Source organism: Balaenoptera borealis, assembly GCF_965194805.1.
Source record: "Balaenoptera borealis genome assembly, chromosome: 15".
Taxonomy (NCBI): domain Eukaryota; kingdom Metazoa; phylum Chordata; class Mammalia; order Artiodactyla; family Balaenopteridae; genus Balaenoptera; species Balaenoptera borealis.
In genome coordinates this window covers 12177036-12192556 of record NC_138871.1, presented here as the reverse complement: position 1 = coordinate 12192556, position 15521 = coordinate 12177036, and the positions used below count along the sequence as shown (strand labels likewise).

Here is a 15521-nt window from a genome sequence, read left to right as displayed (position 1 = left end):
ACTGAGTGTGTGGTAATTTGTTACAGCAGCTGTAAGAAACGAGTACACCCAAAATCCTTCTAGTAAGCGCCTGTTTGTTTTAGTTTACTTTCTGCTTAAGTAAGCCTGCCTCAATTACTGTTGCTTGTAACTGAAGAGCCGTACCTAGGAGACAGCTAATTTCCAAGTCTCCCTCCCCGTTGCCCCACCGCCACTCTGTTTCCAGGTCCTGGGTTTCTGATCAGCCAGCCCTCCTATCACTCCTAATTGGGATCTGAGCTCAGCTTAGTGATAGGAACTTGCCCTTGTTAACAGCTCTCCCAGATACCAACTGGTTGCTCACCCGGTCTCCTGGCTGTCACTGGACCCAGATTCCTTGTGTCTGTGCCTCTGCCACATTTGGAGTCACCCTGCTCCTTTTCTGGGACACACCACACCCTTTTCCACTTACCACTTGGCTGGATGGTGACTTGCTGTTGTTTTTCTTCCCATCACACTGTGCCTTCGACACAGACTAAACCACTTCCATGGACTTGCACACCACCACCCCCCGCCCAGTGCCTGTCAGACCCCAGTAGGAATGGCTAATTCTGCAGCATAGGATGAGCCCAGCTACTCCTTCCTGGGGCAAGTTCGGACTCTGCTTGGCCAAATCATGTGATATGACACCACCTATGGATATCTGTTGGTTCAGGGTAAGCAGTGCATAGAGAGAACTTTATTTCATCTAAGAACTCTACAATGAAGCAATCCTCCCTTGTATGACCTCAAGATACAAATTCTCAAAGTACTAATAAGAAACCAAAGAGTTTAAGGAGTAGCTTCCATGTTCTTCGGCAACTGGCACAAATTAGAGAGGAAAGGACAGGAAGGCATCTGACGGGGCCGTTTCTTATTCTCTGACTTCACTGGGGCTCATTTCAGCTTTGCAGAATTGCCAAAATGAAAACTCAGTGTGTTTCCTTCTCCCGCAAGTATTTGTCATTCCAACCGGTTCCCCAGGATTGCAGGAGGTGCAGACAAACCATCCGGGTTGGGCAGCTGACTCCAAGGTGTTCCAGGAGCCCACCTTAACCCTATAAAAGATGAAGGGCAGGCATGATGGTTCCTCCTGGGTGGCCACGTCGGAAAGTTTCTGCTTCTAGGAGGTAGAAGAGAGTAATGAGATAGCACAGGCTTTGAGATGGAGAAAACCCAGCATGTGTGCTCTTGGAGCCCAGAACCAAAAAGGAGGGCAATAAACCCTCCACCCAAAGCTTCCAGAAAGGCAGATGCTCCTGTTATATTGGCCAAGACGAGAATTTGTGTAGCATGACAGGCATTAAGGACCTGGACCTCGACCTCCCTCTTAGGGTGGCCGAGGGTAAAGGAAACTGAAGCTCAACTTCAGCTGCAGGATGGCTGGCTTTGTCTTTTGTTCACGTCACAGAAGAGACACAGCTCGCCTTTAGAGACGGCCAAGAGAATCAGGCTTCCTCTCTCCTCACAAGTTGACCTCACGTGGGAGGCTGATACAAAGAAGGTCTCTGGAAAATGACAGTAAGAGAAATGGGTTGGTCCTCGGTGGAGGGAAGAGGCCCTCTTGTCTGCTGGGGTTTCAGGCAGGAAGTATAACCCTCTCCCCTTGGCTCTGGGTCAAATACCCTTTGTCCACTCTGGTCCAAGCCGCCTCTTCTTCCACAGGCCAGCTCCTTCTTTCAGAAAGAGAACTTTCCAGAAAGACTTTCCTCAGATCTGGTCATCCTTATAGACCCACCGTCTAATTCCTAGCGATCCTAGTGGTGCCCGGGCTCCTCCACCCCGCAGACCCCCACCACCCGGAGCTACAGATGTGGTACAGCCTGAGCTGAGCCCCTCAGAGGAAGGCCTTCCCCTGGCTGCCGGGGCGAAAAACACGACTGAGAGTCACCTGGGAGTATGTAGGTTTTATACAGAACAGCTCTGAGGGTCCCAGAGTCTGGGACCAATACTTTGTGATCCCCGTCATGGATGGTGAATTTCTCCAGGCCTTTGGCCTTCACTCTTGGACCTAGATCAAATTAACCAGGTATCAACACTGAGCCCTGAGCACAGAAAACTCAGTCCTTCTAGCCCATGGGCAATGTTCCCAGCCCCAGCCCTCCACCCTGCCTGTGGACTCAGCCGTCCAGCCCACTGAAGATTTCTCCCACCCCAGGCTTTCTGGCTTGCTCCACACAAGAAATTTAGTGTGCATGTAAGCACGTGGGCCCTGATTCTGACACACGGGTTCAAATCCGAGCTCTGTCACTTATTACTTTAGGATATAGAAGTTACTAAATCTCTCCAAACCTTAACGTTCTCATCTGTGAAATGGGGGGGTAATAACAGCACCTACCTGAGAGGGGTGTTGAGAGGACTGAAATGCTTAATCAGAGGAATAACACTCAGCCAGGTGTCTGAGCTACAGGAAGAACTCAGTACAAGTTAATCATTACTCTTTGTAACCCTCTTTCCTGCATCTTCTCATGGGAGCATCACGCCACCAGCAAAGCCTGGGGTGGGACAGATGCCTGCACTGGCTGGGCCGATGAAGGCACACGGGCAGAGCAGGGAGTGAGAGATTGAGGCAGGAAGCAGGAGCCCAGCATCGCGCAGGATTGAGCTGGCACTGCCAGGCTCCCAGGAAAAGCTGCAGGGTTTGCACCTGGCCCTGGAGAACCTCTCTGAACAGGCAGACCAGCCACAAGAGTGGCCAGGGGACTTCCTAGGGCCTGGCTCCTAGGGACACATTCAGACCATTCCTGCCTAGAGGTTCGGCCACAGAGGGAAACTTCCCTACTGGGCCTTGGACGGGGCAGCGGACCCGCCCCTCAGGGAGGAGCTCAGGCCCTTGTTGGATGAAGGGCAGGGGCCCACATGTGGGCCAATGACCATCATGGACGGGTGGCTGTAAAATGTCCAATGTGACAACACGGTAACCACTGCACCGGGTGATCCTGTCATATAATTATCTCTCATAGGCAATTATCATATGGAGATGAAGTCTAAGGTCTCCTTCTCCACCTCTGCAATCAGCACAAGGCCTCTGGCTGGTCTCAGTGTGGAATGTCCTCCTGGTCTCCCCCTGCCCGAGAATGGGGAGGGCTCCTACTGCTTCTCCTGCCACCTCCTCCAGGAAGCCCTCCTCAGCCCGTCTGCGTGGACCGGCTTCCTCTCTGGGCTGCACAGCTCTTTGCACCCATCCCCGCGGCACAGGTGTCAGTGTCCTTGTGTCATCTCCCTGCAGCCCTGTAAGCTCCCCAGGAGCAGGTCCCCTGGCTGACTGGCCCACCCTCTTTCTCAGCCCCAGCCTAGAGCCCCAGGCACCACGGACACCCGATGGAATGGATGACTGGCCCAGGCGAGATCCTAAGTGGCTCTGCAGTGATGTGGGGTCAGATAAGATCCCTGGGTCTCAGCTCTGCTCACGTTAGAATCTCCTCGGCAGCTCTTTAGGGCCCCAGACATTCTGAGTTCACGGTATAGATGCATGTTGATTCAGAATCATTAAACTAGATTAACCCTAAGCCTTTGAACTGGGTCTCAAACATTAACCAGACCTGCAGACTCTGCCTTTCTATCCGCCCCGGGCGCTGCTGCTGCTGCTTGGCTGCGGACCACGCTTAGAGTGTCACCGTCTAAGGCAGTGATTCTCGACCCCGGCTCTACATGCGAAATCACCTGGTGGGTGACTTTTTAAGACCGTGGATGCCTGGGCCCCCCCCCCCGAGATGTTGATTCAATTGGTCCAGAGTGAGACCCAGACATACTATATAAGTTGCATTTCTGGCACTAACACAGTGCTTTTTTTACCTCTTCAATATTTCCTAAGTCTGTCCTTCTTTTATTTCTGTTTCCCTCCTATCACTCCGTCCTGGGCTCCCATCCTCTCACACCCAGGCTTGTGCAGTATCCTCTTAACTGGTGTTCTCTCACATTATTCCTGACCCCAAATCCACTATTTAAACTTCCTTCTCAAGGCCATGATAGAGAAGACAGTGGTTTTAAGGTGCTGGTCATTTTTTCTCCAGGGCAGTGGTTCTCCACTTTCCCGTGCATCACAATAACCCGGATGGCTTGTTCAAACACAGACTCTTGAGCCTCAAACCCCAGAGTTTCTGATGCAGGAGGTCTGTGGTGGAGCCAGAGAATTTGCCTTCCCAACAAACTTCCAAGAACTGTTGCTGTTTCTGGTCCAAGGAACACCCACTGAGAACCTCTGCTCCCACATCTGAGTTGGATCACGGCCCTGACAAGGAGAAATCAGAACAGGCCCAACAGACAGGCTTGGGTAGTTGGTGCCACCCAGGTGGGGCACAGTGCAGATCAGGAGCCAGAAAGCTCCTACCTACAACAAGACCAAAGCCAACCAGAGTAACTGCAGTCACAGCAACAGCAGTAGCAGTAAAGCAGCCTCCCCTCCCAGACACACAGGAGGAGGCCATGCACCTGTGTGTACCTCGTCATGTTTGGTGCCCACTGCCATCTTACCAGAAAGGAAAGTGAGGCTCCAGTGTTCTCACACTGACCTGCTGAGGTCTCCTGAGTCTGCCCTGTGCAAAGGGTAGCGATAGGAGCCTTAAATCTGACTTGGGCAGACAGATGTTATAGTACCTTTAAATTCCAGTATCTGTCGCTTACTACCTGTGTCACCTGGGGCAGGTAACCTCCCTCTCTTCCTCAGTTTCTGCACCTGAAAGTGGTGATATTAACCATTTCCTCATGGGGTTATTGGAGGGTCACAGGGTAGCCTGTGACAAGGGTTCTAGCTCAGTGGAGCCCCGTGGCCCTCAGTGGTGTAGGTTCTGGCGCGTCCCCAGCTGGCCACGTTTCTGGTTTCCATAAGCACAGTGAGGAAGGAGGCCAGGGTTGCCAGCCTCGTGGCAATGGTCAGAAGGACCACCAGGCTCAAAACCTTTCTTCTCCTGTGCCCCTCAGCAGCTGTGTGTTACCTACACCTCTCTAGAAAGGCAGAGGCCTGTCTTGGGCTCATCTTTCTTATTGACCTCCCGAGATTTGCTTCTACAAAGGAAAGGCCTCTGGCCCGTCCCTGCACCCTGAGGTGCCCCCAGCCTCTGAGTCTCTCACTGCCCTAAGAGAGCCCAGCAGCCCATCCCCTATGCCCACCCTCACCCCTTACCACCCTCATCAGTCCACCCAGGGGCCTCACCTGAGTGGGCAGAACTCACGGAGGTGAGGCTGGGCCCTGGCTCCAGGGCACCTCTGGCTGGCTCTAGGATCAGAGAAAGTAAGCTTAGCACGTGCAACTGGGATTTTCAGGAGCATCAGGGGCCACTGACTGCCTTACTTCTTTTGTGTGTGTTTTGAGAAATAGTGAAGCAGAGAAATAGTAATGAGATTATAAAGAGCGTCCCTGGTCCAAAATAGTGGGAGATGAAGACGAAATAGTTTCTGAATACAGATCTTCCTAGAGCCCTTACTTATTAGAAGTATATGCATTACATTCATTCAGGAGAGATAGCATACCTTGCCTGCATTACCTTGAGAATAATGTGGAGGATTCTGCCCCGTAAAACATTGTTTGGGAAATGCCTGAATGAAATGCCTGGTCGTAATCCACACAACTCTTGCACACTGAGAGCACATAGAACCTGTGGAAGAAGAAAAACCAAACCCTGTGCTCTGGTGCGAAGGTTCTACCCAGTCTTGTCTTTGCTGCTCCTCTGCTGTCCGAGATAACTCTGCGTCCCACCGCTCTGAGCCTCCCGCCCCGTCTGTCCCTCCAGCTCTCACAGTCTACGCTTCCAAGCAGCAGGAGGGCTGTACCTTAGTGGGGAAGGACGGGAGGGAGGCGGCTCAGACAGAAGCCTCTCCAACATTGTGCGGAGAGCAGGAGGCTTGCTTCCCCTCCCTTGCAGCAACAAACCGAGGCAGCCCCTGAACGTGGTCTCAAGGTCATCATTCTGAAGCCCCCTGGCACTGGGGAATTTCAGTATCTGGTGCCTGTGCCCTCCCAGGGTCCACTCCCCACTGTCTCAGGGACAGAATGAGCATGGCCTCCACATCACCTGTGTTCCAGGAGCAGGGCTGGTTCTCTATTGTCACTGTTAGCAGATCCACATCCGTCAGACCAACATCCTGATTTTTAGTTTTGGAACTCTGAACGCCATGTGTGAGTTGAAAGCTCCAGGATTTGGCCTCCTCTCCCTTCACAGTCCGTGCTTTAGACAGTCATCTGGGTCAAAAGCCTCTTCGTCTTGTCCCCCTAGAGCCAATGTCCGAGTGCCTTCTTCCAGGGGGCACTCAGAAGCCCTGAGCAGGGGTCCTTTTTCCAACCCAGACTCAGAGAACCCCTTCCATCGCAGGGCAATTCTCCTCTGCCTGAGCCAGTAGGGAGGAAAGAGATGCATTTGGAGAATTCAAAACCATCCTGGTGGTGAGTCAGGACTTGAGAGCCCTGACTCTTTGGGTGAAAATGATCCATTTTTCTACCACCTGCTGCACCTGGACACCTGCTGCAAAGCTTCATTCTCCCCTCAAGTATTTCTCTTGTCTAATTCATTTACCAAGGAAGTTCCCAAAACTGTGCAAGGTCAACAGGGAAAAGCTGGGTCTGTGCCCAGCACCTCACAAGGTCCCACTTTAGGAGTTACTCTCTGGCCCTGGTGTGGATTTTTTTTTAATAAATTTATTTATTTATGTATTTATTTTTGGCTGTGTTGGGTCTTCGCTTCTGTGCGAGGGCTTTCTCTAGTTGTGGCGAGTGGGGGCCACTCTTCATTGCGGTGCACAGGCCTCTCACTGACGCGGCCTCTCTTGTTGCGGAGCACAGGCTCCAGACGCGCAGGCTCAGTAATTGTGGCGCACGGGCCCAGTTGCTCCGCAGCATGTGGGATCTTCCCAGACCAGGGCTCGAACCCGTGTCCCCTGCACTGGCAGGCGGACTCTCAACCACCGCGCCACCAGGGAAGCCCCCTGGTGTGGATTTTTATAAGAATCTTACCTTCTGAGTGGCACTGAAGTTCATCTCTTTCACAGTCTTCAGAGTCCATTTTCACGCCTGGTTTCTCCTCCAAAAAGGACATTATCAACGTGAAGAAATGACTCAACAGAAGCCTGGGATGAAGGGCAGGACCTGAGTGGACCGGAAGGGGACTAGCTATGGCTCCTTCTGACCCCAGGAAACCTTGCTGGAGGCCCCTAGTGCTAATCAGGCCACAGGCCTTGCTCTCTCTTGGAAATGATTGCTGCATCCAGGAAGGCCTCCCAGGGCTGGGCCATCCTCTTCTGTCACTCTTTCTTTGATGTTTGCCCATCCAAAGCAATGCTCTCCAAACTGTGGGTCACCATATCTTTTTTATGGATCTTGACAGCATTATAGCAAAAGGAAATCAAAAATTCAAAGTGTATTGTTCTAATCCTGGGACTGGCAAACTACAGCCCACAGGCCAAATCTGCCCTACCACCTGTTTTTAAATAAAGTTTTTTTGGAACACAGTCATGCTTGTGTTTACATGTTGTCTATGGCTGCTCTCTGGCTCTAACAGCAGAGATGAGTCATTGAAAGAGAGTCATCTGGCCAGCAAAGCCTCTACAGGTTACTTTCCCAACCTTCATAGAAAAAGTTTGCCAATCCTCTGCTAGAGTCTAATCTTAGACAAGAAAGGCACTTTCTTTGCAGGCTCTTGTCATGGAAAACTGAGCCTCCAAAGGTTCCAAGAAGCTCAACTCCTGATGTCTTGGGGCAGGGCTGACACAGAGCCCCCTTATTGAAAGGGCTTGGAGGAGAGAGGTTTCCAAACACCCTCCAATTGTACACATCACATCTCACCCGATTCACGAAGAACTTTCCGCAACATGAGCTCAGGACAACACAGTGAGGGAAGCAGGGCAAGAAATGTTATTCCCACTTTACAGATGAAAAACCTGAAGGTAAGTGACTTATCAAGGGTGACACCACTTTTAAAGTTGCAGAGATGGACATGTGTGGAAACCAAATCCTCTGAGAAGGGCTTAGGAAAGAGACAAACAGAGCCTAAATGGATTTGCAAAAAGTAAAAATGACAAGAAAGAGCTCCAGGGCTTGGCGGTAAAGACAGTGAAAAAAAGAGAGGGTGACCACTGGGCAGTTCTGGGGGGTGGGGAGACCTGATGGATCTTTAAGGGCATGCATATCTACTATTTGATCCTAAGTTGTTCATTGTTTGGCTGCATCCCCTGAATCTACAAAGCACAACTGCCTTTGTAGTTTGGGGGAACAAATCAAGGGACACAGAGAATTGGTGGCACTGGAGAAGGCAGAGAATTTGGCAGCCACAGGACATCAGAACAAGAGACAGAAAGGTAGGTACCCAAATACGTGAAGATGCTGCTGGAAGCCAGAATGATGGATACCCACAGGCTGGAGGACCTGGGGATGTACCTGTGAACTGCTTATAGAATTTGCCCCTTATATCGAGGTCAATGCAGGTGGCTTCCCCCAGAGTTCCCTAAAGAAGCAGTGCATTCGGCCACTGAGATCCATCTCAGTTTATCTGTATGACGGTGCTCCACAGTGCCAAAAACGGCTGGTCAATTCAGAGGAAAATCCACAAAACCAATTAAGATAATAGTTTCTGGGCCACCACCCCCAGCATCACAACGCAGGGACAAGAGCGACAACCACTGTAGTCAGCCGAGGTGCTCTCACCGGCCCCGGGCAGGGGCTGAGTCCACTGTTTTCTTTGTCTCACCGAATCCTTTGAAGATCCTACAGGTAGGTGCTGCTCTCCCCGATTTCCAGACAAAAGACAGTGCAGTTTTAGAGGTTCAGCAATTCACCTGCCATCATGTATGTAGCTCCAGGGAGCATAGTTCAGGCCTTTCTGAGCGTGTGGCAGCTCCAGTTCTTAAATGTTGTTAAAGACTAGGGTCTCATCTTCTAGTCTTTTCCACACACACATCTACATAACATGCAAATATAGGAGTGCGGTTGGCACATGATTTTGTAACATGCCTTTTCTACTTAGCAATGCATCCTGCCTTTCTACTCAACATGGTATCTCGAATATCATTTCATTGCATCAATACTTTTCTACATAATTTTTTTTAAAGATTTTTTTGATGTGGACCATTTTTACAGTCTTTATTGAATTTGTTACAATATTGTTTCTGTTTTATGCTTTGGTTTTTTGGCCGTGAGGCATGTGGGATCTTACAGCTCCCCGACCAGGGATCGAACCCACACCCCCTGCAATGGAAGACCAAGTCTAAACCACTGGACCTCCATGGAAGTCCCTACTACATTATTTTTAATTGCAGCAAGGTATGTCATTATTTGTCTAAAGACTTGGAAAAAAATGTTATTCCCTTTACAGCTGGAATAAAAATGTCTAATTTGTCTGTTAAATTTCTAATAAGGAGAACAGACATAGAAAACAAACTTACGGTTATCAAAGGGGAAGGGGGAGCGGAGGGATAAATTAGGAGGATGGGATTAAAAGATACACTACTGTATATAAAATAGATAACCAACATGGACCTACTGTATAGCACAGGGTACTATATCCAATATCCTGTAATAAGTTATAATGGAAAAGAATCTGAAAAAGAATATATATATATATGTCTGAACCACTGGCTACACACCTGAAACTAACACATTATAAATCAACTATACTTCAATAAAAAATTCAATAAAATATGACTAGCTTGATACATCCAAATACTTTTTTAATTAAAATGAAGTTTTAAACTACATTACATTTTATATTAAGTTAAACTAAAATTAATTATAGTTTATGCTGGTAAATTTCATACCAACTTGCACAGCTATATTTTAAAACATAAATAGCACTAAAATGTATAGTTGTTTACTGAGGATCAATTTTCGAGGGCAAAATTCATACTAAATATCAAAATTACTCCACATTTGATTTAATAAACAGGTAACCATTTTATTAAAAGTTAACTATTTTATTTGAAAGTCACCATTTTGATTATATGCCTGCATACTATACCTGCCTTGATGAATGTGTACAAATTTCAAAAGTTATGCAAAATACATTGATTCTGTAGATACTCTTTAGAATGACATTTCATGTTTACCTTGATCTGTATACCATCCAAAGTCTCATTCTTGACCTAGAGATTTAATTTGAAACAGTTTGAATAAATGTTAACCATGATTTTTTAAAAATTCCTAATAAGAAGAAATCTTTGTTTGCAGAATTTCCTGATAAACTTTGGGATGGAGATGAGAATGGTAAAGGAAAAGATGACATAAAGTCCAAACAGTCACTAAATTGCCTTCTAGGAAGGCGGGTCGGGGTGACTGGCAGTACTTTGGTTCCACTGGGTTCTGGAATGAACGAGAAAGTCGGTGTGGGAGCAGCCCAGCGTTGCTCTCAGGGTGGGGAAAATGGAGATGGATGGGGAGGTGCCATGTTGGGGTGGGTATAAGATAGACTTGTAGAGATCCTGCCCCAGGGGTTCCAAGACAGGGAAGGGAAATGAGGGCCAAGAGTTACTTCTACAACGGGGAGATGTTACGTAGGATAGTGTAGGGTATTCAACGGAAACTCTGGCCTTTATTGCCCCCAACACACAAAACCTCAACAAATTTGACAATTCTTACCAATATGGACACACAAGTGGATGCTGTTTGTTTACTTTTGTGTGTGTGTGTGGGATATAGAAAAAGAGAATAAGGGACAACTAATTTGTATGTCACATATAGAGGTATCATTATTTAACTAATCCCTAGTTTTGTACGTTTGGGTTTTCATTTTTACACTATAATATACAATGTTGTGCTAAACATGCTTAGACTTACATCTTTGCATATTTCATTGATTACTTCTCTAGGATAAATTCCTAGAAGTGCAATTGCTGGGTCCAAGGATATACATATTTTATTTTATGTACTTTTTAAAATTTTGCATCTGACAGTGATCTTTAAGGAATCTAATTTATTAGATAATTTTTTTCACTTGTCTAACCACTTGATAAAAGAAATGTTCACATATTGAGGTTTGGGGAAATCATTCTGGCTTATACATGAGTTAGCTTGAATTTTATGCTGACTAAGCCTGTTTGTGGCCTTTCAAACATACATTGTACATCTGCTTTAATTATTAAAGGAAGGGACACACTGACCAGAAGTAAAGAATGTCCATGTTAAAAATAAAGATTAAATGCCCCTCTTGCTGGGACGCCCGTGCTGGTCCTCCTTTGATGAGAAGATACCCTTCCCAGGTGCCAAGGCCCTACTGTATGTGCTGTACACGTACATGCTGGTCTGTTTTTCTTGAAACCTTAAAATAAATTATCCCTGACTCGTTTAATGTTCTTGGTTCTGACAAGATATAAAACCGTGCTGAGGGACTGCCCCAGTGGCGCAGTAGATAAGACTCCGCACTCCCAATGCAGGGGGTCCAGGTTCGATCCCTGGTCAGGGAACTAGATCCCACATGCCTGCTGCAACTAAGAGTTCATGTGCCAAAACTAAGGAGCCCACATGTTGCAACTAAGGAGCCAGCGAGCTACAACTTAGGAGCCTGCGAGCTGCAACTAAGGAGCCTGCCTGCCACAACTAAGACCCAGTGCAACCAAATAAATAAATAAAATATTAAAAAAAAACAAAAAACAAAAAAACTGTGCTGAAAACCATGCTTCTCCAGAGCAGTTTCTCAGAGTCATCTGGGAAGCAGACTTCCGGGCTAGTCCTCAGTTTGCCTCAAATAGAACTCTTTTCTAATCTTATTATGGATTGTTTACTGATTATTTTCGTTGACACACTCATTACAGAGGCAGTAACCATTCAGACTTTCTGACAGGTTGTATATTCCTGTTTGTATGTGTATGTGTGTGTGTGTTTGGTGTGTTTATGTTTTCTGTGTGTGTATAAGGGGGTATATATGCTTTACGTGTGTATGTTTTCTTGGAGTGTGTATGGGTTTTTTTAAGTGTATGTTTTGCTTGTTGTTTTTTGTGGGTATATATTATCTCTTTTTTTTTTTTGGCCACGCCTCGCTGCTTCTGGGATCTTAGTTCCCCGACCAGGGATCGAACCCGGGTCCGTGGCAGTGAAAGCTCAGAGTCCTAATCACTGGATCACCAGGGAATTCCCTGTGGGTATATATTATCGTTTGCTGTATAAGTTTTATGGCCACATGTGTTTTGTGTATGTGTATGTGTATGCATGTGAGGGTATGTATGTTTTGTGTGTATGTTGTGTATATCATATGTGTTGTGGGTATGTATTTTTGTGTGGGGTTTTTTGTGTGTTGCGTGGGTGTGTACATTGTGCTGGTGTGTATGTTGTATAGGAGGGAAGTCTTTGCTTCCTTTGAATCTGCACAGCACCAGACAGGACTCAGAATGACATCGGGTTGGTTTACATATAAGGCATCCCCTTTAGGTCAAAATGGAAAGTGTGCCAGGACCACAATTCTCCATTTCAAACCAGCCTCCCGTGGCCAGTGTGCCAGACGCGCTGAGACCTCCTACACTCATATTATAAGAACAATGAAATCACTCCACTGCATGGCTTCGGACCCAGTGGCATTCCAGCCACTCTGGCTGCCACTCTTTTCTATTTCTGAAACGATCAGACCCCACTAAGAAATTCTGCCTGTAAAGGTGTTCAGGTAACTACTGGACAGATACTCACCTGTAACTGGACAAGTGCAAACAGGCAGCACCTGCACTGGGCATGCACCTTCTCAGATGCTCACCTCCTGTCCGGGGGAGATAGCCAGGTCCCAGGTCACCGTGAGGGGCTGGGGCTGCACCTGAGATGACAGAGCCAAAACAAACAGGTGTCCCACTTCACATCTTCTCTGATACCAGACTCTTTGGTGTTTGAAACCGCCTGCCTTTAGCTTCTGGCAGCTCTGGGGGTCTTGTTCCCTCGTTCACAAGTTGGTTGCGGGAACTTGCTCCCAGTTTTTGGTTTGTTATTTGTGCCAGAAGATGTGAATGTTAAGAGAGATGAAGGAAAAACTCTGTCTGGAGAGAATGTGTAAAATTTCTCTTCCTGGGAATTCCAAGAGCTCCTCATCTGCCCTGGCAATGATTGCATTTTTTTTATAGAAATATACATGATTTATAATATTGTATTAGTTTCAGAGTTGTATAGCAAAGTGATTCAAATATATCTATTTATATATACTTTTCAGATTCTTTTCCATTATAGTTTATTACAAGATATTGAATATAGTTCCCTGTGCTATACAGTAGGTCCTTGTTGTTTACCTATTTTATATATAGTAGTGTTTCTGTTCATCTCAAACTCCTAATTTATCTCCCCCACCTCTCCCTTTCTCTTTGGTAACCATAAGTTTGTTTTCTATGTCTGTGAGTCTATTTCTGTTTTGTAAATAAGTTCATCTGTATCATTTTTTTAGATTCCACATATAAGTGGCATCAGATGGTATTTGTCTTTCTCTGCCTGACTTACTTCACTTAATATGATAATCTCTAGGTCCATCCATGTTGCTGCAAATGGCCTTATGTCATTCTTTTTTTATGGCTGAGTAATATTCCACTGTATATATACCACATCTTCTTTACCCATTCAGCTGTCAATGGACATTTAGGTTACCAGAATTGCATCTTTATTTTTTTATTCTTTACTTTTTTTTTGCCGCACTGTGCGGCTTGTGAGATCTTTGTTCCCAGACCAGGGATTGAACCTGGGCCCTCGGCAGTGAACAGATTTAAGAGGCGAAAACTGTACAATGGTAGTGGTGGAAATGAGACCTTCTAAAAATAGCTTGTTTGGGTCTCACCGTGGACCAACTGAACCAGAATCTCAGGGTGGTGGGGCCCAAGCATCCATGGTCTTAAAAAGTCACCCACCAGTTGATTTTGCATGTAGAGCCGAAGTCGAGAATCACTGCCTTAGAAAGTGACACTCTAAGCGTGGTCCGCAGCCAAGCAGCAGCAGCAGCGCCCGGGGCGGATAGAAAGGCAGAGTCTGCAGGTCTGGTTAATGTTTGAGACCCAGTTCAAAGGCTTAGGGTTAATCTAGTTTAATGATTCTGAATCAACATGCATCTATACCGTGAACTCAGAATGTCTGGGGCCCTAAAGAGCTGCCGAGGAGATTCTAACGTGAGCAGAGCTGAGACCCAGGGATCTTATCTGACCCCACATCACTGCAGAGCCACTTAGGATCTCGCCTGGGCCAGTCATCCATTCCATCGGGTGTCCGTGGTGCCTGGGGCTCTAGGCTGGGGCTGAGAAAGAGGGTGGGCCAGTCAGCCAGGGGACCTGCTCCTGGGGAGCTTACAGGGCTGCAGGGAGATGACACAAGGACACTGACACCTGTGCCGCGGGGATGGGTGCAAAGAGCTGTGCAGCCCAGAGAGGAAGCCGGTCCACGCAGACGGGCTGAGGAGGGCTTCCCGGAGGAGGTGGCAGGAGAAGCAGCAGGAGCCCTCCCCATTCTCGGGCAGGAGGAGACCAGGAGGACATTCCACACTGAGACCAGCCAGAGGCCTTGTGCTGATTGCAGAGGTGGAGAAGGAGACCTTAGACTTCATCTCCATATGATAATTGCCTATGAGAGATAATTATATGACAGGATCACCCGGTGCAGTGGTTACCGTGTTGTCACATTGGACATTTTACAGCCACCCGTCCATGATGGTCATTGGCCCACATGTGGGCCCCTGCCCTTCATCCAACAAGGGCCTGAGCTCCTCCCTGAGGGGCGGGTCCCCTGCCCCGTCCAAGGCCCAGTAGGGAAGTTTCCCTCTGTGGCCGAACCTCTAGGCAGGAATGGTCTGAATGTGTCCCTAGGAGCCAGGCCCTAGGAAGTCCCCTGGCCACTCTTGTGGCTGGTCTGCCTGTTCAGAGAGGTTCTCCAGGGCCAGGAGCAAACCCTGCAGCTTTTCCTGGGAACCTGGCAGTGCCAGCTCAATCCTGCGCGATGCTGGGCTCCTGCTTCCTGCCTCAATCTCTCACTCCCTGCTCTGCCACTGTCCCTTCATCGGCCCAGCGAGTGCAGGCATCTGTCCCACCCCAGGCTTTGCTGGTGCACTGAGGGTGCAGGAAAGAGGGTTAAGAAAAATAATAACTACAACAATAATAATAAACAATTTTTTGATATTTCCTCTATAGTCCAGACACCTTGATAATACCGATCACTGAATAACTTTTATTTTATTTCTTTTGATACGCAAATCATAGAAGACTTTAATATACCACTCCCGGGACATGATAGGTCAAGTGAACACAAAACAAGAAATGTAAGCAACATAGTAAGGTAGATTCTACTGATATCACTGAATAACTTTTAAATTCTCAGAATAACCCAATTTGGTCGGCCCTTTTACAATGCTCATTACATGGTTGAGAAAACTGAAGTCTGGAAGAATTTAGAAAGTTGCTCCAAGTCCCACAACTAGTATGTGAGAGAGCCAAGATTTGAACCCAATCTGCCTACTTCCAGAGCCCGAGTTCTGAGAAGAGGGGTCACTTGCTTCTCATTAAAGGCTCGGGATGATGGAAATAGCGAGAGGTCCCAAGCTCATCAGAGTCTACTGGAGCTGGGTTGGGACACATGATACAGGGCTGGAAAGGCACAGTCTTGC

General features: G+C 47.4%; 1 protein-coding gene across 1 annotated transcript; it reads right to left on the bottom strand.

Annotated features, from left to right (window-relative positions):
- Nucleotides 1–539: 539 nt before the first annotated feature.
- Nucleotides 540–12516, bottom strand: IL37 (interleukin 37). The gene is made up of 6 exons (XM_082356522.1): nucleotides 6944–12516; nucleotides 5150–5212; nucleotides 1807–2008; nucleotides 1371–1609; nucleotides 1174–1256; nucleotides 540–1120 (listed from the first exon to the last, which is right to left on the bottom strand). Exons 1-6 carry the CDS (start codon nucleotides 7254–7256, stop codon nucleotides 872–874), a joined length of 1149 nt encoding a protein of 382 aa, XP_082212648.1. The 5' UTR covers nucleotides 7257–12516; the 3' UTR covers nucleotides 540–871.
- Between the last annotated feature and the right edge of the window lie 3005 nt (nucleotides 12517–15521).